Source organism: Microtus oregoni, unplaced genomic scaffold, assembly GCF_018167655.1.
Source record: "Microtus oregoni isolate MIOR12 unplaced genomic scaffold, Mior012 000097F_ref0000449, whole genome shotgun sequence".
In the NCBI taxonomy this organism is placed as follows: Eukaryota; Metazoa; Chordata; class Mammalia; order Rodentia; family Cricetidae; genus Microtus; species Microtus oregoni.
The window spans coordinates 3903582-3928401 of NW_024544710.1; the positions used below are offsets into that span (position 1 = coordinate 3903582).

The 24820-nt window shown below is 46.6% G+C and overlaps 1 protein-coding gene and 1 pseudogene across 1 annotated transcript; one reads left to right on the forward strand and one right to left on the reverse strand.

Moving 5' to 3' along the window:
* The first annotated feature begins 253 nt into the window (after positions 1-253).
* LOC121442874 (uncharacterized protein CXorf49 homolog) lies at positions 254-4017 on the forward strand. The gene is made up of 4 exons (XM_041644519.1): positions 254-1534; positions 2076-2232; positions 2702-2784; positions 4009-4017. Exons 1-4 carry the CDS (start codon positions 254-256, stop codon positions 4015-4017), a joined length of 1530 nt encoding a protein of 509 aa, XP_041500453.1.
* A 2933-nt stretch (positions 4018-6950) lies between these two features.
* On the reverse strand, positions 6951-7636 carry LOC121442898 (annotated as a pseudogene).
* Between the last annotated feature and the right edge of the window lie 17184 nt (positions 7637-24820).

Consider the following 24820-nt stretch of genomic DNA (forward strand, 5'->3'; position numbering starts at 1 on the left):
AAACAACCAAGCATCCTCATTCTTATTGGCTAGGGCCTCGACCATGGTCTAACAAGGGTTGATCTGGTTGGTGGAGGGTAGGCCAATGAGAAGGCCAGAATGAAGGCATGACGTCAGTAGAAGGGTACCCTTGTTTGTGTTTAGCGCAAGTGTGTCTATGGTGACGGTGTCTCCGAGGGCCTAGCTGGTCTTGTGAAGACTAGGGATACCCTTGTCCTCACAAGCCAGGCCACGTAGATTTAACACTAGAATCATGAGCTCCAATGAACAGACGGCCGTTGAAGAAGTAGGCGTGGACTCCGAGGATGGGGAGGCCACTGAAGTCTGCCTGGAGGGCCCAAGCTCACTGCAGGATCTCGACCTGAGCCATGATGTGGGATCTTCACAGAGTAGCATAAGTGAGGATGACGTCGAGACTGAGGGCAACTCAGACCTTGAGTCAGGGTCCAAGCTACCGGTGCAGGATCACAGTGAGCAGTCTGTCTCCTCAGACAGCGACAAAGAAGACTTGATGGCTTGCTTGCCTCTTGTCGACGACGACGACGATGACGACGGCGACGATGGGGTTGAGGAAATGGTGCAGCAGCCAACCGACCAGATACGCCAAAGTGTTAGAAGCCGCTCCTCCTCAAAAAGCTGTACCGCCCAACAGTCTACCCCTTGGGCAGGTGCAGAGGCAGACCGCAGCAGGAAAGGCAGGCTGGGCAAGAGATTGGTAGACGTGAAGCGGGCCTCTGGGGCCCCTGTCCACTACAGGGGGGCCAAAGGAGGCAGGGTGCGCAAGACAAAAAAGAAAAAGAAAATCATCAAGAGTAAGAAACCAGTCCCTGAGGACATCCCAGAGCCATCTCCCGACCCTGACTCAACCTCGGAGGAAGAGAATGAGGTGCAAGTGATAAGGGTGAGCATTTGCTTCAAGAACGGAGGGCAGATCATATCCAGCAATGCTATGGATCCTGGAGAGAAAATCAAAATAGAGGATGTTCAACCCAGGGGCAATTTTCATCATATGACTGGCTCTCTGCAGGTGGGTGCTCCCAGGAGCCATGCATTGGGCATGGGAAAGCTGGGAGGCTCTTGTTCTAACAGAAAAGCAGCTGCGTCCAAAGGCAAGGAACCAAGCAAGCCCCGTTTCCCAGGAGCTGCTGCGGGTGGGCTAGTGAAGGCCAGTTCTAAGAAAAAGTCAGTCCAGGAGAAGAAAGCTCTACAGGATGCCCCAAGATTCACCGGGCGAAGACCTGTCCCACAATGTGGACAGAGACCAAAGGCAGCTCCTGGGGAAACAGCCACCTTTCCTCCAATAACCTGCGTCTCCACACTTGAGAGTTCTAAAAAGCACTGCGCAACACCTCTAGAAGCCAGCGAGCCTGCTCATGGGCCATCCAGAAAGAAAGCAACAGCAAAGAATACAAGGGAGGCCCTGCCAGCAGCCAGGGCAGACAGAGGCCTTGCGTATAAAGATACCGTGAAGAATTTGGCAGCGATGACTCCAACACCAGAGTCCTGCAAGATCAAGGAAAATCCCCGTGCCCGAGTGAGTAGAGCACCCTCTGTCCCCTCTCACCCCGCCCTTTCCCTCCCCAGCACAGACCGTTGTCCTGCTCCCTCTGCCACTACCTTGGCCTCGGGGTAGTCAGTGGACACTTGCCCTGATTAGGATGTCTGGTGTGGGGTCCTGGTCATAAGGAAGGGTGGATATGAGGGAGCCTCAGTTAGGTGTTGGCTACTGTTCCCTCCCTGTGCATCTCCTCTCTCTAGCCAGGCAGGGTGGGAAGCAGGCCTGGCTACAGTCTGGGTGATTTGGATCCGGAGAGCCCTTCCAGTGTGGGCTGCACAGCTTGGCTGTAGTCAGATCCAAGGGCCTCCTGATCCTCCCTCCTGGCTCTTCCCCAAGGAAGCCAGGCCAGGATCTGAGCCTTTTCAGTGCTTGGGGGCTCCATTCCTGCCTCTTGCCCTGAGGCTGAAGGAGGAAGAGAAGGTGCGGATGGGATGAGCCTCACAAGCCTCCATTTCTTTCTCCCACTTGCCCCTCAGCCCCTCCATGACATGTACTCACTGAGAAATTTTTGTGTCAGCTTCCAACACGCAGGGCAGTGCGACCTTTCACGTGCATGCATCGTGGAGAAATGAGCAGTGGAGACACCAACCTCCGAGCACCCCAAGTTTCAGCAAATTCCCAGCGCGTAGCCCTGAAGCGGAGAGGCACCAGCGCCAGAACACCTGCGCCCACTGGTGAGTCTTTGGGCTTTAAGAGAAGTGGAACAGAGGAGGGACGCTTTAGTCTCTATCACTGAGGGATTGCAGTCTTCTTTCTGGGCTTCCCTATCTAGGCAGACAGCCCACAAGACTGGTTGTGGGCGGGCCATGTTGTCAGATGAGTGGGATTGTGGTGTACGTGGCTTTAAAGGGTAGGACAACTCCAACTCTAGAAGCTGGCTCAGCACTCCAGAGTTTTTTCTGGTGAGCCCTATTTGCTGGCCTCTTCCCAGGTCCTGGTTGTGGCTATGGCCTGACTAGAACCGGCCCAGGGCTAAAGTCCTAGGGGCCTGTCTCTGTGCATCAGGGAAGACAGGCCCAGAAGCTGAGAAACCAGGAGGTACAAGTTGCTGCCAGCAGAGGGCGATGTTGCCTCATTTTAGACCTCACCAGGCCCTTCCCACCTGGACCCCAAGCCTGGATGCTGCACTCTGTTCTCTTTCAGGTGACCAAGAACCATCTGTGCTCTCCCCACTCCCTGCTGGGGAGAAGCAGAATCAAGTACCAGGGACACTGGGGTGTCAACAGGTAAAATTTTCTTATCTGCAAGAAATGACAGCCCTGCTAGATGGTGGTAGCCAAGTTAACCTGGCCCGCTCGCATGGTCCCACACTCCACAGAGAGAGGGCACCTCCTCTCTGCTCAGGATTGAGTACCAGTCTTGTTGAGTACTGTGGGGTGGGATGTAGGACTGGGAGGACTGGGAATGGAGTGGGGAGGAGACCAGGATATTGAACGATAATTTTTTCCCCTCTGTCTGCTGGGTTAGTGTCCTTTGCTAGAGAAAGAAGCATACAGGCTGAGAAAACAACTCGGTATGACTGACCCTGGGCAGGGATGGGTGAGGGCAGGGGCAGAGGGAGCTAGGTACATCGGCACAGATACCCAGGAAAGGCTAGCTGGCTGCTACTACTGTACTGGGGGCGGGGTGTAACACCAAGCAGATAAGACTGCTCTCCCACAATGCTCTGCCGAGTGCCCACCCACACCGTTCTCCTGCAGAGGGCATTTCCACATGGTGATCTGAGAGCGGTGGAGGAGTCAGTCCCGGGGACTTTTGCAGATTGCCAGTTGGGGAATCCCTGTGGATAGAAGGGGGAAGCGGGGCAATCGGTGTAGTTGAGTCCTGCGTGTCTTTGTCTGTTGTATCCATTCGTACCTCTCTGTTCCAGCCGTCATGAGGGCCCTCAACAAAAGGTTCCAGGCCCTTTGAAGTGAATGTTCTGCTCTCCACAGCCCTTCCCCCACTCCTGACTGTTAAGGCGGCCAGGGTGGGCCTGACTTGGCTCTGCCTGACAGGCTGAGCCCAGCTTCCCTGTAGGAGAGATCAGACTACAACTCATGGATCCCCAGGGCTGTGATGTGGCCCTACTTCTTCCTTTTACCTGTTCTACAGCCAAAGCCACCTTTTATGCCCCTCCTTTTGTCCCCTGTCTGCCCCTGGTGACAGATATTGCACATTAAAGTAGTTGTGTCCTGTGGTCTGTCTGCTCTTTCTCTTTTTGTTAGGGATGGGGTTCAGAAAGTATGGGGAGCTGTTCTTTCCCCAGCCCTTTAAGAACAGTAGCCCTAGGGGTAACCTGGGCTAAGCACTTCTGCTTCTGAGCAGGTGCCTTGCACTCCAGTTTATCCCTGTGCACTGGGTTTGGGTTCTGCCCAGTCATCGTTTCCTCTCTTCCCTTCCTTGACTACCGTCCTCCTCTGGGACAACCATAGAACCCATTTTTGCCTTCTGTTCCCTTCATTCCGCAGGAACTCTGAGTCCTTTCCTTGGACTAAGGGGGTCCTCTCTTCTGAATCATTTCAGCAGACATTAGGGTAACATTTGGGCTCATCTTACCCCTTTCCTGGGCTTCATCCTTTTTTTTAAATGTGCATTGGTGTTTGGCCTGCAAGTATGTGGAGGTCAGAAGAAGACACTGGATCCCCTAAAACTGAAATTACAGACAGTTGTAAGCTCCCATGTGGGTGCTGGGAATTGAACACAGGTCCTTTGGAAGAGTAGCCAGTTCTCTTAACCACTGAACCATCTTTCCAGCACCCCTGCCACCAGGCTCCATCTTTTGTGGATCATTCTCTCCTTGCGGAGGCATCATACTCAGGAATGACTTGTCCAGAATTTGCACATTATCCTTGGCCTTTACCTTGGGAATTCAGTTTCCATGTCCTCTGCTTTATCCCCGATCCATTGCAGTAGAGGGGTTGGAAACCAAGACCACACCCTGGTGGGCAGTGGAGCAGAGCAGAGCTGCAGGAACTCGATGTCGGGAAAAGGGTTGGAGGGGAAAGGGAACATCACCTGTTCATCTCTAGAACTCAAGATGGTGGCATGAGTCTATAGTGGCTCCTCTGAGCCAGCCTGGAGGAACTGCGCACTAGCTGCTTAAGGAAGGGTCAGGGACCAGAGCCAGCACATCCTCTCATCCTGAGCAGCCAACTGCCCTTCTGCTCTCATTGGTTGTTAAGATGATTCATCCACACATGCAAGGATGGCAGCCACATGAGCTTTGGACCTCCTGCACAGCACAAGTTTTCCTGGATAGGATGCTTCTACATCCCGGGTCTGCCTTCCAGACTCCCCCTTGAGACCTCAGGGCCTCTACGTGAGCCCTATGCTCTGAAGTTACCGTCACAGTTGGGAGATTTTTGTGCCTTGAGCCAGGCCCCAGCACTAAGCAAGGTTTGGAGCTCAGAGGTAATTCCATAGTTCAGTGAGGTCAGGCAGATGCAGGTTCACAAGAGGCTGCTCATTTCACACAGAATGAAGATAAATCTCAGGAGTCTATCCCCTGGTCCTCTTGTGTGTGCTTGTGAATCTGTGGATGGCATGTGATTACCTTGGAGGAAGAAAGGCCTGACTTGAAAAGTGGTAGCAGCTGGTGTTATGGTTTTGGTCCCTTTAAGAGACAAGCCACACCCATTCCCCTCCCCATCCCCTAAGGCAGGCTGATCTTCAGCTTCCAGCCTGAGCTTGTCCTTTTTTCCATCTTCCTCTCAGAGAGGCAGCTTCGCTTCTGCCTCTCTCCCCACTTCTCTGCTTCCCCCATTCTCTGTCTCTTTCTCCTCCTCTCTCTCTCTCTCTCTCTCTCTCTCTCTCCCTCTCTCTCTCTCTCTCCTTCTCTCTCTGTGCCCCCCTTCACCCTTCCTCCTCCATAACCCCCTGAATAAACATTCAACCTCACCCTGCATGTCGTGTCTATCCATGTTTCTGTCTTCTGCCTGCCCGCCATGTGTCTCCCTGCCTGGGACCAGCCATTGCTCAGGGACCAGCAGCTGTCTTTGCCTGGGACTGGCTGCTCCCCGGGCCCACTGTCTGCTGCCACAAGGCCCGCCACCACCACTCGGACCACCACTCTGAGACCAGCAGCCGTCTCAGCCTGGGACTGGCTGCTCCCAGGGCCCCCTGTCTGCCGCCACGTGGCCCGCTACCACCATTTGGGACCTACAGCATTTCTGCTGCCTACTGCTGTCGGGGATCCTGCAGCATTTTTTAAAAATTATAAAACTCTGAGTAACAGAACTAGTAATGTATATACATGGGATTTAATAGAGTGGCTTATAGGCTCTGGTCCAGCTATTTCCACAATATCTTTCACCCAACAGAAATGCCAAAAATGCACAATTTGTGCAGTCCAGGAGGTTGGATGTCTTAGCTAGTCTTCAGTATATACTGTAATCCCAAAGAAGTGGAATTCCAGTGAAGGGACGCCCCAGCAGTAAGGTAGACCAACTTGTCGACGAGAGCAAGGGCAAGGAGGCAAAAAACAAGAACTTCCTTTTTCTGTGTCCTCAGTCTTCTGACCTCAAATGATCCAGTCCAAAATGTCCTTCACAGGTGTGCCAGCTACTTGGGTTGTCATCAATTCCAAGTAGAGTCAGGTTGACAATGAAAATTAGCCACCACAGGGTCCACTCGAAAAGGTTCATATGTTAGAGTCTCGACACCCTGCTAATTAGCTGAAGTGAACCATGAGTGCTGTGATGTAATCAATGGATTAATGGAATTCATAATTTGATGGCTTTATTGGAAGTGGTAGAATCCTTTGGAAGTGGGCCGTAGTTAGAGAAAGTAGGTTATTGGGGTCCTGTTCTTGGGGACAACTATATCTTGTCACCCTCTTTTTCATGCCCACCCCCAGCTTGCTGGCTGTCAGTAGGTAAGCAGCTCTGTCCTGTGCTTCCTTCCACTACAATGTTCTGGTTCATCACAGGCACAGAAACAACAGAGCTAGCCACCAGTGTGTGGGGGGTGGGGGAGGTTAACGTCCAGAAATTGTAAGCCAAAAGAAGTCTTCCCTCCTGTAAAATGATTTAAAGTATTTATCACAGAAAATAGAATCGTTGACTAGCACAAATGTATACTGAGCTACACTTGGAAGTTGAACGTTCTAGTGTGTTCTTGTACAGTAAGGCAGTTCCTGACTGCCATTATGTGTGGTATATCTCAAAAGCTGAAAGAGGAGCTCTCTCCTGGTCCCTGCAAAGAAGGAAGCCTGAGATGACTGATGATGCTATCCAGTATCAGGCAACCTAGCCTGGGTGATAACCCAATGCGTGGTAAACCATCTGCAAGGGATTCCCAAGCAAAATCATTTTTTTTTTCGAAGAAGCACCCCACTAGTGGAGTGAGTGTTTATTCTGCACTCTGACATGTGGACAAACCCAGGAGAGCACAGGGACACTGGGCAGGGCTGGCACCTAGTCTTCCTAGCCCGGGTCCTCTCTCTCCAGCATGTAGACCATGAAGCAAGCATCGGGTCTCTTGGGGACGAGGGGATGCCCGGGTCTCACAATCTCAAAGCCAAGAAAGCTGAAGGTTCGGAGCAGGGTGGCTCTGTCCTCACGGTTCTTGGGGAAGCAGATGAAAACATGGTCGGCCCGGAGCTGCTCCTCTGCGAACTCCAGAAGAGCTGTGAAACTGTCCTTGCTGCCCTCAGGCAGGGGCCCAGCCGGGAGCTTGATGTAGAGGCCACCACCGTTCCACACTGCCCTCCAGGTGACCTGCTTGGTCTCCGTGAGTGTGGACTGGATGCTCAGGACCCTGGTCTTGTCGTTAGACGGCTCCTCTGTCACATTCAGCCGCTCGTCAGAGTAGAGGACACTAGCTGAAAGACTGTGATCCCGCTGACTGTTCCCTCGCCCACCTGGGATCTTCAGGGGTGGGTGAGGGACATCAGGAGTACCACCGAGGCCCCGGACCCAGGTTACTACAGCAATGGAGGGCGACCCTAGAACTTTCGCTGCTGCAGCCGCCGCGGCAGTACTGACTAAGAAGCGGCATGGTGCGGCTGGCGTGGAGCGTGGTGCTGCGTTTATCCCCTTCCTTCTCTCTGGCGAAGCAGTGGCTGTTGAGAATCCGCTGCAGGGAGGATTTCACCATCTGGCCTATGGGGTCCGAAACCAGCAAAACCTCCGCAGCACTCTCTGCGCCGCCGCCACTGCTCGCCGTTCGCCCAAAATCATTTTGAGATGAGAAGTGTCTTGCTTTCCACGACCTTTCCCCTCCAGTACTAGCACTTTTTTGGCAATACACAAGAAACATCCACTCTGGATTCCTGCAGCTGCGGAAGATGCTGATGAAAGTCTTCGGTTACTGATTGCCAGTGAGAAGGGTGCTCAGATCCAGAGCAGAAGGTAAGGTTATCCAATGGTAGTGAATACAAGTTCAGGTTGAGGACAGGCCATCTGTCATGTTTGTACCCATGTTACTGGAGGCCTGTGATGGATTGGCCTCCTGAGGAAGGATGTTTTCCACACAATTTTCCCTTCTCTAGGCAGTGATTAACTTTTCAACTTCCAGCATGTTACATAGCACACTTGTTTTCACTTCTGTAGGGAGATAATTTCACTTCTGTTGAGGAAATAATTTCAAAAACCTATTCATAATAAAAGACATTGTCATGTAGAATTTAAAAGCTAAAGAAGGGATTTTGACTATTTTCATCATGAGAAAATGATAAAAGTTTTAGCAAATCAGCATTTTAATCCTGTTCACATGTTATACAATGTATATGTGTGTTGAAATATCACATAACATCTCATTAATATGTATAGCTTTTATGTTTTGTGTACCAATTTAAATTTTTAATAACAAAGGAAAATTATAAGAAAGATTTTTAAGTTTTTCCACTGTAAAATAAGTCTGTAAGTTAATGTATGTCAATTAGCTCGATTTAGCAATTCCACAGAGCATACATATTTCAGAACTTATACTTAATATGTACAATATTTGTAATTAAAAAGTAAAATATAGGGGATGGAGAGATGGCTCAGCCGTGGCGAGCACTTGCTGCCCTTTCAGAAGCGGGGTGGGAGGGTGGGGGGGTGTCAGTTCCCAGTATCAGATCCATTTCCAATGGATCTGACGCCCTCCTCTGGCCTCGGCAGGCTCCTGCATGCATGTGTGTACAAAATCGCACACAAGTTCACACACATACACATTAAAAACAAATTTTTAAAAATACGAACTAGAGAGAAGGCCCAGCGGTTAAGAAGACTGGCTACTCTTCCAGAGGGCTGGGATTCAATTCCCAGCGCTCACATAGAGGCTCACACTTGTCTGTAATTGCAGTTTTAGGGGATCTGCTGCCCTCTTCTGGTCACTGCAAGCACAAGGCACAGACATGGCTGCATAGACATATGTGCAAGGTAAAACACCTATACACATAATATATTTTTTAATTCAAAATTAATGAAATGTGCTAGGCATGGTGGCTCATGTACAGGCTCAGCACTCTGGAGACACAGGCTGGCCATCAGTTCTCTGTGCATTCCAGCCAGCCAGGCAGGCTACACGGTGCGACCCTGTCTCAAAACAAAACAAAGTCAGGTAAATGTGTCGACTCGAATCCAAGAACTCAGAAAGCTGAGGCAAGAGGATTACCATGTTTGAGACAAGTTTAGGCTACATAGTTAGATTCAGGTTAATCTGGATGACAGAGTGATGCTCTGTCTCCAAAAACCAAAAACATAAAACAAAATCAATTTCGTTAAAAAAAAAAAATATTGATGTGCGGGGCCAGAGAGTCTGCTCCGTGGTTCAGGGTACTTGTTGCTCTTACAGAAGACCAGAGTTAGGTTCCCAGAACCCACATAATGGCTCACAACTGTCTATAGCTCCAGTCCCAGGGGATCCAAAGCCCTCTTCTGACCTCTGCAATCACCAAACACACATATCCTCCACAGACATATGTGGAGAAAACATTCATACACATATAATACTAAAATAAGTAATTTTTTAAATATTGGGGTGAGGGTTGAGGAGGTGGCTCTGCCAGTAAAACTGCTTGCCAGAGGGCCTAGCTTTAATGTCCTGTACCACATGGCAAGCTTGGCATGGTAATTATTACCTGTGATCCCAGAGTTGTGGAGTTGGAGAGGGGACAAAATTTGTGAGGATTTAGTGGTCAGCCAGACTAGGTAATTGGTGAGCAAAGGGTTCCGTGAGGGGTCCCATCTCAAAAAATAGGCCCAAGGTGATTAAGGAAGACACTCAAAGCCAAAGTCAACCTCTGCCCCTCGGTATGCATGTACACATACGTACACACATATTAATTTGCATATGCATATTAACACACACAAATAAAAATAAATTCAGAAAAATAAGATCGGGGCTATGTATACACATATTAATACGCATAATCATATTAACACACACAAATAAAAATAAATACACAAAAATAAGATCTGAGGTGATGGCTCGGTAGTCGAAGTGCCTGCCACACAAGCTTGAGGACTGGAGTTCCGGTCACCCGAACCCACATAAATGCTGGGTTGGCATGGTGGTGGTGGACCTGTAATTCCAGCCTGACAAGGCAGAGCTAGAGGACCCCCAGAGGAAGCTGGCTAGCAAGACTGACCACATCGGTGAGCTCTGGGTTTGACTGAGGGACTCTACCTGGGTTAACCAAGTTACTCTCAAGAAAAGAAACTGATAGAAGGAATTTGAAAAGGGATTTTTTTAGATTGACTTACAGGGTGTGGTCTGAGTAGCCCAAGAATGGTTGTCTCACACTGTGCTCACTTCACAAGGCTGGATGTTTCAGTCGACCCAGTCCGGTGCTGAAACCCTAAAACCCTGTGTTTAGTCTATGATGGAAGCCCAGAGAAGACGCTTCTAATAACAGTGAAAGAACGCTGCAGCAACAGCATAGAGGAACTTGCCAGCAAGGGTAAAGGCGAACAGGCAAAAAGCCAAAATCTCCTTCTTCCATGTCCTTTTTTATCTGAGAATCCACCAGAAAGTGGTGCTGCCCACATTCAGGGTGGGTCTTCCCAATTCAGATATCTGATGAAGGGAATCCTTCACAGGAGTACCCACCAGCCAGCGTTTTCACATGAATCCAGATCCAGGCAAATTGACAACAAAGATTAGCCATCATACTGCCTCCATGAATAAAGTGGAATTTTGATAAAGAATTATTCCTGCCAGGAGGTGGTGACACACACCTTTAATCCCAGCACTCAGGGAGGCAGAGGCAGGCACGTCTCTGAGCTCAAGGCCAGCCTGGTCTATAGAGAGTGAGTTCCAGGACAGCCAGGATTGGTTGTTACACAGAGAAACCCTGTCTCAAAAAAATAGAATTATTTCTGACATCAACCTCCAGTCTCCACAGGTGTGTGCACATACATGCATTAGCACCCACACATATGTACACCCACACACATACAAAAGCATGCATATTCATACCATACACATGCAAAGGAAATAAATAAAACAAAATAAAAATACTGGTGTCATGTTGATGAGGGAAGCCAAAGCCTTATACCATGTTGGTAGGAACAGAAAAACAACAGGGCCTAATGACTTGAATCGGATCTCCAGCACTTTCATAGAGCTGAAGGAGAGAGCTGGCTCTACAAGTTGTCCTCTGACCACCACACAAATGTCCTGGCATGCATGTGAACACACACACAACACACATGCACACACGCACACATGCACGTGTGTGCGCACGTCATGTACAAACACAGAATATTGTTTTTTAGAAAATTTAAAGGTCGAAATGCTAGAAACCTGCTCCAGCCGGGTTCAGGTCCCAAAGAGGAGGTGGAGTCTGTAGGGGAAGGAGGAAACTGCCATGCTCTGAGGAAGAATCGGGATGGCTGGCCACCACATTTATTGAGAAAGGGCTAGACCTTTTACACTGAATAGCTCGGCCACAGGCAAGATTGAAGGCAGACTCAATGATACAGGGACAGAAAGCAGCCATTAACTTCATTGTGGCATTTTTTTTTCCTGAGACAAGAGCAGTAGGCTCAGCAAGTTCTAAATGCCTATTGTTCTCCAAGGTTCTATAACTCCACCAGGCACCCTCTTACCTCAGCGGAAAAGCCACAGGTTCCTCCTGCCAGAGATAAGAATGACAGCCTTTAGCAAGCAAGAACTTTTCTCAGGCCCTGAGGGGATGAAGGCCCTTATCCAAATGCCTGGTCTTGAGAAAGAACTTCCTCTAGGAACCAGACCTTCCACTATAATTTAAGAGCAATTTTCATTCTTCAAGGGGGCGTGAAGCATATGCGCGCATGTAGCAGAATAAGCACTGAGCTATTTCCTAACTGTGTTCCTTTGTGTCTTAGTCTTACATATGGGCCCATTCCCCTCATACACTCCCACAAGGGAAGGTCCTGATGTCTTGCTCTTTTCCCATTATACCGTACCATACTGATTTCTCTATAACTGAACCTTAGCCCTGATGGCCTCAGGTTCTGGATCTGGATTGCAGGTGTTTCATCCTTGGGGTCAGGTGTGTCCAGTTAGTAAATCTCTAACTTTCCTGCTCTTGGTGTAATCAGGAGAGCACAAAGGGATTCCTGTGTGCAGTTGTAATGTTATATGTTTCCATGGCAACAGGGACTTTTTTTTCCCAAAGAATTATTTTGTTTAAAGAGACTGTCATTGTATATGTTTTCATCCTCCAAAGCTGGCACAAAATTTCCAAAATGAAAAGGCATAAGGGAATTCCGACAACACAGTGAGGATCATTAACAAACGAAAGTAAAAGGGTGCTAGAGAATTGTGAGCCGCAAAGTCAAAACACTAGAAATGTGTCAAACATGTGCTCCACACCACTGAAAACCTAAATAGGGGATGGAGAGACGACTCAGTGGTTGAGAGCCTGTCCATCTTGCAGAGGATGCACATGGTGGACCACAACCATCTGTAACTCCAGTTACAAGGGACCAGACACTGTGCTGGCTAATTTAAGTCAACTTGACTCAGGATAGGTTGGAATATTCTGTCCTGCCAAACAACTCTCAAATAACCACACAGACTTATTAATTATAAAAGCTTGGCTGATAGCTTATGCTTGCTACTAACTAGCTCTTACAATTTAAATTTTAACCCACTTTTATCAATCTACATGTTGCCATATGATTTGAGGCATTTACCTGCCCTCTGGCATGTCTTGCTCCCTTTCCATCTGGATGGCAACTCTAACTTTCTTCTTCCCAGAGTTCTCTCTGTCTGGCTTTCCCACCTATACCTCCTCCTGCCTAGCTGTTGGCCATTTAGCTCTTTATTAAACCAATGGGAGCAGCACATGTACGTGCACAGTATACAAAAAGATTTTTCCACAACAAGCTAGAGTCATCCGAGAGGAGGAAGCCTCAAGTGAGAAAATGCCTCCATAATAACAGGCTGTAGGCAAGCCTGTAGGGCATTTTCTTAGTTATTTGTGGGGGAGGGCTCAACCCATTGTGGGTGGTGTTATTCATGAACTGGTGGTCCTAGGTTCTATTTATTTTATTTTATTTTATTTATTTATTAAAGATTTCTGCCTCCTCCCCGCCACCACCTCGCATTTCCCTCCCCCTCCCCCGATCAAGTCCCCCTCCCTCATCAGCCCGAAGAGCAATCAGGGTTCCCTGACCTGTGGGAAGTCCAAGTACCACCCACCTCCATCCAGGTCTAGTAAGATGAGCATCCAAACTGCCTAGGCTCCCCCAAAGCCAGTACGTGCAGTAGGATCAAAAAACCCATTGCCATTGTTCTTGGGATCTCAGTAGTCCTCATTGTCCGCTATGTTTGGATGGAAATAGAAAACACTATCCTGAGTGAGGTAAGCCAGACCCAAAAAGAGGAACATGGGATGTACTCACTCATATTTGGTTTCTAGCCATAAATAAAGGACATTGAGCCTATAATTCGTGGTCCTAGAGAAGCTAAATAAGAAGGTGAATCCAAAGACAAGCATATAGGCATCCTCCTGAATATTAACCTTCATCAGGCGATGAAAGGAGACAGAGACAGAGACCCACATTGGAGCACCGGGTCCTAGGTTCTATAAGAGCAGTCTGAGCAAGCCACGGGGAGCAAATCAGTAAGCAGCATTCATCCATGGCCTCTGCATCAGCTTCTGCCTCCAGGACCCTGCCCTGTTTGAGTTCTGTCCTGACTTCCTTTGATGATGAACAGTGATATGAACTGTAAGCCAAATAAACCCTTTCCTCCCCAAGTTGCTTTGATCATGGTGTTTTATCATAGCAATAGTAACCCTAACTAGGACAGATACCCTTTTCTAACCTACATAAGCATCAGACACACATATGGTACATGGATGTACATGCAAGCAAAATGCTCATACACATAAAATAAAAATAAATAAATCTAAAAAGTAAAAAATTTTAAAATGTATAAGGTTGCCAAATCAGGTAGAAATTCTACTTTTAAGTGGTTTTCTGTTTTGTTTTGTTATTTTCAAGACAGGGTTTCTATGTAGCTTTAAAGTCTGTCCTGGAACTAGCTCTGTAGACCAGGCTAGCCTCAAACTCACAGAGATCCACCTGCATCTGCCTCCCGAATGCTGTGATTAAAGACATGTGCTACCACCACCTGGTTTAAGTGTTTATTTTTAAAAATCAGAGTATCTGGGCTTGAGAAATGACTCAAAGCTTAAGAGCCCATGATAATCTTCCCAAGGCTCAGAGTTTGGTCCCAAGCACCCATATGGCAGCTCACAACTACCTGTAACTACAATTCTAGAAGAGCCAACACGTTCTTCTGGCCTCCACAGGCACCTGAACACATGTGGTATATACACAGAGGGACATAACATATACACATTGTAATTATTCAGCCACCCATAAGGCTGCACTTCCGGGTCACCCGTCATCAGTGTGTGACATAGCCACGCAAACCCCTTGTGAGCATGTACAAGGTGTGGGTCGCCTGTCATCAGCGTGTGACATATCCATGCAAACCCCTTGTACACATATGCAAGGTGTGGGTCGCCCATCATCAGCATGTGGTGTAGCCACGTCTTCCCCCGTGCACATGTGCTAGGCAGAGGCAGCCTTTAAAAGCTGGACGCATCATCTTTGCTGTCTCTCTCTGTCGTCCACGCTTGGAGAGGCAGCCTCTCTCTCTCTCTCTCTTTCTCTCTCTCTCTCTCTCTCTCTCTCTCTCTCTCTCTCTCTCTCTCCACACTGTTTTACCCAGGCCTGTGTACACTTTCCCTCTCCAATAAACTCCTAAGTGGGTTTGTTCAAGTCTTGTGTTCTCTTCTCGTTTGCACCAGCGCCAGATCATTTCATTGGTGCCGAGACTCCAGAGACTGTTCTGCCCCAGGCCTCTTTCCTGGGGTCAGAGTCCGACCCCAGACCCCTCTCCTGGGGTCAGAATCAAAACCAAGGACCTTCTTGAAAACAACCCACATGTTCCATATACTTGAGCGCAACCTCTCCGAACAACACCGGCTTCAATTGGTGAGTTTCCCCATTCTGGTCAGCTTAACCGTTTCTCCAAACCTGAGGAATTGACCATTGAGTTCCCCGCAACCCTCTGAAGTTCCTAGAGATGGGGGAACTGCCCCCAACCATGGTCTTCAAGGCCACAGTTGTTCCCTTCACTGACAATCATCTGCGGTTTGCTTCCCTCAAATAAAATCGTGTTTGGACTGATCCAGGGTCAGTCAGCCCATGCTAACACTGCACATTCTGTGCAGTGCATTCAACAGATTCTTCTTTCTTTTTTTTCCATTTCTTTTCCTTTTTTCCCTCGTCATAAAAGAAAGGCTTCTTAGAGTGGCCTCTGGCCTCTCTGGCTTCTGTGTCACCCCAACCAGATCCAGCCAAGCCATAGCACCCCACCCGGGGTCAAGGAATGCCCGGCCACGGGTTCCTGTGGTGTTCGTGCTGATTCACACCCCACCCACAGTCAAGAGACGTCTTACTGTGTGAGCCTTGCAGTGTCGCTGTTTTGTGGGTATACACAGCTTTGACCATGGGAACAAAACCTTCCAAACCTATCAATCCAGCCTCCTCTCTGGGGTGCCTTTTAGAGGCCCTAAAACCTCAGGCCTTAATGCCCTACCTGCAGATTCACACATTGTCCACCTTTGTTCCAAAAAAATGGCCTCATTACAATTTAGATGGTAATCTAAAGTGGCCGCCCAATGGCACCTTTAATCCTGATATTTTACAGTAACTTTCTATTGTCAGCCTACAGGCAAATGGAAGGAGTTTCCCTACATCCAAGCCTTTTACTATTTAAGCTCTAAGTCTAAGCCCTCTGTCCTTGCAAATTGTTTACCTGCTCACACGTTCCTGGCTATGCCATCTGTACCTGAAGAACCCCCCACTTCCGCTCTGGACCCAGCTAACGAATCTCCGCCTTTTCCACCTCAGCAGGAAGCTACCCTCATTCCCCCAGCTTCTACCCGTCTCTCTAGTCCCTTCAGCCCCAGCTTCTACCCCTGTCTCCTCAGCTCCTGCATCCCCAGCTTCTAAGCTTTACCTTTACCTCCTGCTGCCCTGCCACCTCCCCCTGCTTGTTCTTCAGCTCCCCCCCCCACTTCTTCAACAGCCCCACTGAATTATTCTTCCTTTCTGGTGCCTAGCCATAGCAGCCAGTTCTCAAGGATGCCTTTTTCTCTATCCCTCTCAGTCCTCAATCTCAAAACATCTTTGCCTTCACCTGGACTGATCCTGACACTCACCTCTCCACACAGCTCACCTGGACTGTCCTTCCCTAGGGATTCTGGGACAGTCCACACCTGTTTGGCCAGGCTTTAGCTTCTGAACTGCTCTCACTGTCTCTCCCTAAATCTAAGCTCATACAGTATGGGGATGACATTTTACTTTGCAGCCCATCATTGGAGATCACCAAAACTGATACCTCTGCTCTTTTAAATTTCCTGTCCAAAAGAGGCTATAGAACATCACCTTCTAAGGCCCAACTGTATACCCCTCAGGTCATTTATTTGGGATTAACTATAACCCCAACCCCAAAGGCTATTACTCTAGACAGAAAAAAACTAATTCAGTCTCTTGCAGTTCCTTCCACCAAAGAAGAGGTTTTATCATTCCTAGGAGTGGCTGGCTTCCTGCGTTCCTGGATACCCACTTTTTCTCTCCTCACCTGTCCCTTATATGAAGCAGCTCTCTGCTCTCTGCATGAGCCCCTTCTCCATCCTGTTACTAAACCCTTCCAGAGACTCCAGCAGGCTCTTATCCAAACCTCAGCTCTTCATCTCCCAGATTTAACCCATCCCTTTTCTATCTATGTAGAAGAGGAGGAGGGGTATGCCCTTGGGGTCCTAGGGCATCAACTGGAACCTTCTTTTGCACCTGTAACATACCTGTCAAAGAAGATGAACCTCAACACTCAGGGCTGGGCACCCTGCATACATGCTTTAGCGGCCGCTGAGCTTCTTATTCGTGAGTCAAAAAAACTAACCTTTGGGTCACCCACCACTGTCTTCTCCAACCACAATCTTTCCCATCTCTTAACTTACAAAGGCTTACAAACCTTACCCCATTCATGAGTTCTTTCCCTCCAGATGGCACTGGTAGAAGATGTCACACTCACTTTCCAATGCTGCCCACCCCTTAATATCTCAAATCTCCTACCTCAACCTAATGTTAATGATTCCCCATCTCACTCCTGCATAGAGATCCTAGAGGATCTACTGCCTCACCCCTCACATATACAGGAGGGTAAACTGTCCCAGGCCACATATACCTGGTACAAAGATGGCAGCTCTTTTTTATGTGAAGGGACCTATAGAGCAGTCTATGCCATAGTATCAGATACTGAGATAGTGGAGTCACAGGCACTCCCTGCCCTTACCACTAATCAGCAGGCTGAGTTGATAGCTCTTACCCATGCCTTTCAGTTAGCACAGGGACAATCTTTAAATGTTTATGCAGACTCCACATATGCCTTTCATATTCTCCTGTCCTACACAGCTACCTGGAAGGAGCGTGGGCTTCTTACGATAAAAGGATGATCCATAACTAACTCAGGTTACATTATGAACCTATTAAAGCCTCCCATCTCCCCAAAGCTATAGGAATTATTCACTGTTGGTCTCATCAGACTGAAAGTTCCATTATTTCCAAGGGAAATAACTGGGCTGTCTGAGCAGCTGAAACAGCAGCATTCCAAAGCCCAAACCTACCTCAATCACCTCAGGGGGTTCATACAGTACAGCCCACATTCTCACAGACACCCCCTGATGCCCAGCAAATTCTGTCCTACCTCTTTCACCCTAATAGCAAAGCTTTGTTTCATTTTGTTAAAGCTCACCTCCAACACACCCCTGAGGACTTAAAGTTCTTAAAAGCTATCACTGCCTCTTGTCAAATCTGTCAAAAGTCAGATCCCAAGACCAAATACCGTAGCTTCCCTTTTCCCACCCACCAGGCCAGGGGCTCCCTTCCAGGAACTAACTTGTAGCTTGATTTTACTCATATGCCCACGGTCAGAAGAGCTAAATATCTCCTGGTCTTGGTGGACACAATGTCTGGGTGGATTGAAGTGTTTCCCACCACTAACAAGAGGGCCCAGACAGTTTCTGATGTTCTTCTCCGAGAAATCATCCCCCGGTTTGGAATCCCAATCTCTCTTCAATCAGATAATGGCCCAGAGTTCACTACCCAGATTTCCCAAAATTTGTCCAAGGCTCTTAACATCTCTTGGCATTTTCATATCCCATACCACCCTCAGTCTTCAGGGAAGGTAGAATGAAGTAACTGTTCCTTTAAAAAAATATTCTAGTTAAAATGTCACAGGAGCTTCACCTTGACTGGGTAAAACTTTTGCCTCTTGCCCTACTAAGGCTTAGGGCTCTACCCAAAGGCCCGCTTTTTAATCTCACCCTTTAAACTCATGTATGGGCGGCTAATTTTAACCCCTGGCCTCCCATCTAAATCCTCTCCCCTTTCTGATCAACTGCTTACTCCACTGTTATCCCATCTACACTCCCTATTATGGGATTTCATGGGCCACTCATTACCTCAACCATGTGTTAATTCATGCCCACCACCGATTAAAATAGGGGATCAGGTACTATTCTCTCTCCCAGACCAACACCCCTCATCCCTTTCACCTAAATGGCAGGGCCCCTTTAAAGTAATTCTTGTAACTCCCACAGCTGCCAAGCTCGCGGGACTTCCTCATTGGATTCACCTGCTGCATCTTAAACCTTTTACTCTTCCAGCTCAAGATACCCCCTCCTATACAGTAACTCAAACAGGGCCCTGTTCCCTTAAGTTCCAGAGGACACCAGGATCAGCCACTCTTTCTCCAGTTCCAAAAAATGAAAGTCTCATCCTTATTCAACTCCCTTGTGCCAAAAACTCCATATACTCTCCCTTTTCTTCTTTGTCCTATATGCTTTCAATGTCATACTTAAATTTCCAGTTAACTACTCAGCTGTTATAACAGGAACCATCATTAAATATAGAGCCGGAGGTATAAGGACTGTCAAAAGCCCAGGCGGTAAGAAACAATAATGAGCCCCAAACTCCAAAAACTCACAAAATAAACTTTAACATAACAGGCTTTATCACTGACTGCAGCAGTGTTTACTGGATGTTAAGCTCCAGGAAGCCAATTGGACCCACATAAACAGACCAGACTCGCCCAGAATAAGTATCATTTAATTCTTTCCTTGTCATTCCTGGTCTTGGGAACTAAGGGGGGAAAAACGCTTTTTCTTTCATCTTGGGACTCTCCTCTGTTAATCTCTAGGATCTAAAGTTTTTTCCAAACATAATTTCTGCCTTTCCAGAATTTTGCGAGGTCCAAGCTGCTAGCTGACCACTTCCTCAGAAAATACAGCAGTAATCAGCCACCCCAGGACATGGTCAAACATTCCAACTCCTCGGCGCCCACAAAGTCAGCATGAAGCAGTCATGAGAGACCTTATGATGCCCCATTCCCACCCATTAAGATCTTAAAACACCCCAAATTTTTATAATAAACAAAAGGGTGGAATATAATTATTCAGCCACCCATAAGGCTGCACTTCCGGGTCGCCAGTTATCCCTGTGCAAACCCCTTGTGCACATATGCAAGGCGTGGGTCACCCATCATCAGCGTGTGATGTAGCCACATCTTCCCCCTGTGTGCATGTGCTAGGCAGCCTTTAAAAGCTGGATGTGCCATCTTTGCTCTCTGTCCCCTGTGCTCAGAGAGGTGTAGTGATGAGGCGAGCAGGCCTGCTTTTCGTCCAGCATGACTAGCTTAGCCCCAGAAATAATAACACACAAACTGTATTCTTTTAAACACTTCCTGGCCCATTATATCTAGCCTCTTCTTGGCTAACTCTCATATCTTGCTTAACCCATTTCTAATAATCTGTGTAGCACCACAAGGTGGTTTACTGGGAAAGATTCAGCATGTCTGACCTGGTGGCTTGCTCTATCACGTCTGCCCTCACTTCCCTTCTTCCCAGCATTCTGTTCTGTCTACTCCATCCACCAATGTTCTGACCTATCAGGCCAAGCAGTTTCTTTATTGATTAACCAATGAAAGCAACACAAAACAGAAGACCCTCCCACATCAGAGAGGCAGCCTCTCTACCTCTCTGTGTGCACTTTCCCTCTCTAATAAACTCCTAAGTGGGTTTGTTCAAGTCTCGTGTTCTCTTCTTGCTCGCGCCAGATCATTTCACACATGGTGCAGGATATTTGATTACATTGTGAGCCCCAAGATTGCATTATTTACTGGAAAAACCTGTTTCTTTTGTTGTGGTATGACTCAGCCCTAGCACATACCATTAAGCCAAGAGCTTTCTGTTTGAATATTGTAAACAGGATTAAATAAAGTCAACCACAGTTCAAGAAGTGGAACAACAAACCAGTTGACAGGAAGTGAATACAGGATTAAGGAAAAAAAACATAGAGAGTCAGAGGGAGTCCGGGGACATATAGAGAGACACACATGAATTAGAAGGGAGGGACATTAAGTTTGAGGAGTCTTGTTTGAGACAATGTAGGAGAAGGAGGCTTCTAGGAAGTTGGCTGAGAAGAAAGGCCAGCTGGGTACTTTCTCTGCCTCTCTGAGCTAGCAGACTTTCACCCCAGCATCTGGCTCCCAAGTCTTTATTAGTAAAATTGAATGATTGAGATTTTGTTAAAAACAACACACATAAATGAAAATAAAAACAAGCCTTTTAACAAACAGAGTTTCAATGTTATTAGTTATTTGTACAGCCATGTTTCTAATAGAATTTTTTTGAAAGATCAAAGGGAAGAAAGTAAGTCAAGCATCCACAGGTGAGGAAACAAAATGAGATCTATTCTTTTGTCTTAGAATAAAATCTTTATTTGTACTTAAGAAAGAAAATTTCTTATACATGATATATACATGAACAAACCTTGGGGACATTATGCTAGGGACCTAGTCACTCAAACATCAACTCTTAAAACTGGAGATTACTCAATGGTTAAGGCATTTGCTTTATCATGAGGACTGGAGTTTGGATCCTAACATCTATACCATAAGCCAGGCATTCCACAAATGCCTGATCTCCAGCTCCAAAGGATACAGTTCCCTCTATGACTTTCCATTCTGTAGGCTGCTGCCATGCAAAAGCTATTCAGTTTCATCAAGTTCCATTTATTAATTGATGGTCTTAATGCCTGAGCTAACAGTGTTCTGCTCAGAAAGTCTTTCCCTGTGCCTATGAGTTCAAGGCTATTCCCACACTTTCTCTTCTAACAGGTTTGCTGTGTCTGACCTTATATTGAGGTCTTTGATCCATTTGGAGTTGAGGTTTTTGCAGGGTGATAGTATGGATCTATTTGGACTCTTCTACATGCGGCCACCCAAAATGACCAGTACCATTTGTTGAAGATGCTATCTGTTTTCCAGAGTGTATTTCTGCCTTCTTTATAAAAAATCCTGTGCTCATAGGTGTCTGGGTCATCAATTGATGTGGGAGTGTCATATATCAATCTGTTGATTTCATTGGTTAAGCAATAAAGAAACTGCTAGGCCCATTTGATAGGCCCACCCTTAGGTGGGTGGAGTAAACAGAACAGAAGGCTGGGAGAAAGAAGCTGAGTCAGAGAGTCGCCATGATTCTCCCACTCCAGGCAGATGCACGTTAAGATCATTCCTGGTAAGCCAGCTCGTGGGCTACAGCAGATTATTAGAAATGGGCTAGTCCAGATGCGAGAGCTAGCCTAGAAGAGGCTAGATAGAAATGGGCCAAGTGGTGTTTAAAAGAATACAGTTTCCGTGTAATTATTTCAGGGCATAACCTAGAGCTAGCCATGTGGGCGGCCGGGTGCCGGGGATGCAGCCCCGCTGCTCCAACTACAACAATGTTATTTCATTAATCAATATGTCTGTTTTTGTGCCAAAACCACATTGTTTTTATAACTATAGCTCTGTAGTATAATTTGGAGTCAGGGATTATGGGCAGTATGGTGGTCTTTGTGCTCACAGATAAGCACTAGGGGAACCAAGAATGTAAAACATACAGGGTTATCCCTTCAAGGAGAGGGATACATAACCTGCTATCTGCCCACAAGGTTGGAAGCAGACATGGTTAATAGCCTGGTGACCCTTGAACTGTATGACCAAGAACGTAGGATCCTCTCCCAGACACTTATCATGAGTTTAGCAATCTGTAGAACCCACCTTCATGGGAGGTGTCACAGGTAGCCAATGTATGGAACCTATCTTTATGGAAGATCTCACTGAAACTTTACAAAGAGTTTCTGTGTAGTTGCATCTTAAGTTTTATTACACATGGGATTGAGTTAATTATCACCAGGAAAGTTTTCAGCAAATTGTGCTGTTGTTAAATATACCTAAAATAAACTATTCTGGGTCAGACTCCCGAAATTTCAACCAACACTGCTACTGAGTCATGTTGAACTGAACTGTCTTCTTGCCTCTTGTGCTGTCTGTGCTGGTCGCAGAGACCCTCCACATATAGCATATGTTAGCTCCAGCATTTCTCTGCTTAGTTTTTAGATAGATGACCTGTCTATCGGCGAGGGTGGGATGTTGAAGTCTTCCACTATCAGTGTGTGACAGTCAATATGTGATTTAAGCTGTAGCAGTGTTTGGCTTTTTTATGAATTTGTGTTTGGTGCATAGATATTAAGAATTACGATGTCCTCTTGGTGGATTTTTCCTTTGATGAGTTTGTAGTATCCTTCCCTATCTCTTCTGATGGTTTTGGTTTGTTAGACGTTGAAATGGCTACACCAGCTTGCTTCTAAGATGCATTTGCTTGGAATATCTTTCTCCATCTTTTAGCCTGAGGTGATATCTATCCTTGATGTTAAGGTGTGTGATGTTGGATTTCCCTCTGTGTGCTGTGATTGCCATTAATGACTAAAGAAACTGCTTTGGACCTATATAGCAAGGCAGAACTTAAGTAGGCAGGGAAGGCTAATCTTAATGCTGGGAGGGAGAAAGGAAGAGTCAGAGAGAAGCCATGGAGCTGCCAGAGTCAGACATGCTGAAACTTTGCCAGTAAGCCACTGCCATGTGGTGATACAGATTAATAGAGATGGGTTAAATTAATATGTAAGAGTTAGCCAATAAAAAGCTAGAGCTAGCCGGGCGGTGGTGGCGCACGCCTTTAATCCCAGCACTCGGGAGGCAGAGGCAGGTGGATCTCTGTGAGTTCGAGACCAGCCTGGTCTACAAGAGCTAGTTCCAGGATAGGCTCCAAAACCACAGAGAAACCCTGTCTCGAAAAACCAAAAAAAAAAAAAGCTAGAGCTAATGGGCCAAGCAGTGTTTTAATTAATACAATTTCTGTGTGATTATTTCGGGACTAAGCTAGCTGGGCTGCCAGAAACCAACAAGCAGCCTCCCTCCAACAGGTATGTTTTTTGGATACAGTGAAGGACGGATCCTGTTTTCCCATACATTCTGTTATTTTGTGTCTTTTTACTGGGGAATTGGCACCATTGATGTTAAGAGTTGACCAACTCTAGGAGACACAGCTCACAGAAAATATTAGTCAATCAAATATCGTTAAACATGTGAGCCTTTTGTCTTTAAAGGAAGAAAATGACTGACACCTGGTCACCCAGAGGCTAGAGTGGATGTTATCTAACAAGCTGGCGATCTTTTTGATATTCTATGAAGCTAGCCTTTCTGAATCCTCCCCAAATCCTGAGCATTGTTTAGGTGCTAATCCTGATCTTTGTGGCTCACTGAGTAGAACCCATCCTTACTGGACACTCTTAACAGGTCTAAGCAGAGCTGGTCAAATATACTCTGCAGTCACTTGGCTTCTAAGTCAGCCACATGAATTTGAGGCTCACCCTTCCAAGCAATCTGACTGGAACTCAAAGACCTTTAACCCAGAGACCTCTTTCTCCAGTAAGGAAACAAAGAGCAGCCTCTGAAACAGATATCCGAGTTCCAGGAAATGGAGGCAGGGCTGTGCTACTGCAGCCTGAGATAACTCAGCTGCCCCAGAACTTAGATTTTGTTATTGCTGTTTGATTGATCGATTTTTTGTTTGTTTGTTTGTTTTTTCCTCATAGTGGTAATAACTCAATGAAGATGGATCAAAGATCCCTTCATGGAAAAAATTAATAGGGATACAACTTCTAGTACAGGAACAATTGCAACTAGGACATAAAGCGCTTAAAGCAACACTGTCTAAATTTCTTGAAGTTGGTCATTCAGTATATGGATGGCATTTTCTTCTATTCATCTAATCAATACTTAAATGAGTGCTTTCATGACTAAAAAATAACTAAAAAAGCAAAATTTAAAATTTTGGGTCATATCTGCCTACACTACTAAGGACTTGGCTCTGCTCTTTAAGTTGCTTTCTGGAAACTCTTGGTTTCTATAAGAAATATAACTTCTAAATCTGGAAATAAAACTCCTGAACTAGAAATATAACTCCTAAAACTGGAAATATAACTCCTAAATTCTGGAAACTCTTAGTTTCTGTAACAAATATAACACCTAAATCACAGCCAGTTATTAGCTTATTAAATAATGCTACTAAAATGTTAGCTCATAGAATTAATCTCTTATTGATAAAGAACATACATAAATTATTGTGCCACTAAATAAAATGTTGGTTGATTGCCATACAGAGAATAATTGGCAGGTTGCATTAACATGCTACTTGGGATCTACAGATAATCATCATCCAAAAAATCACCTTTTAAGATTTTTTTAAAAAGATTAATTAAGGGAGCCATTTTAGGGTTGACAAGAGACTTGGCTCTAGAGGGGATCCCAGGTGTCCATGGGGATGTCCCCAGCTAGGTCCTTGGGCAGAAGAGGAGAGCATGCCCTATTATCACTGATGATTATCTCAAATATCACATAGAATCT

Coding starts and splice junctions, on each gene's coding strand:
- LOC121442874 (XM_041644519.1), top strand. CDS start 254: ATGAGCTCCAATGAACAGACGGCCGTTGAAGAAGTAGGCGTGGACTCC. Junction 1,535..2,075: donor AGGAAAATCCCCGTGCCCGA/GTGAGTAGAGCA, acceptor TTTTTGTGTCAG/CTTCCAACACGCAGGGCAGT. Junction 2,233..2,701: donor CAGAACACCTGCGCCCACTG/GTGAGTCTTTGG, acceptor GTTCTCTTTCAG/GTGACCAAGAACCATCTGTG.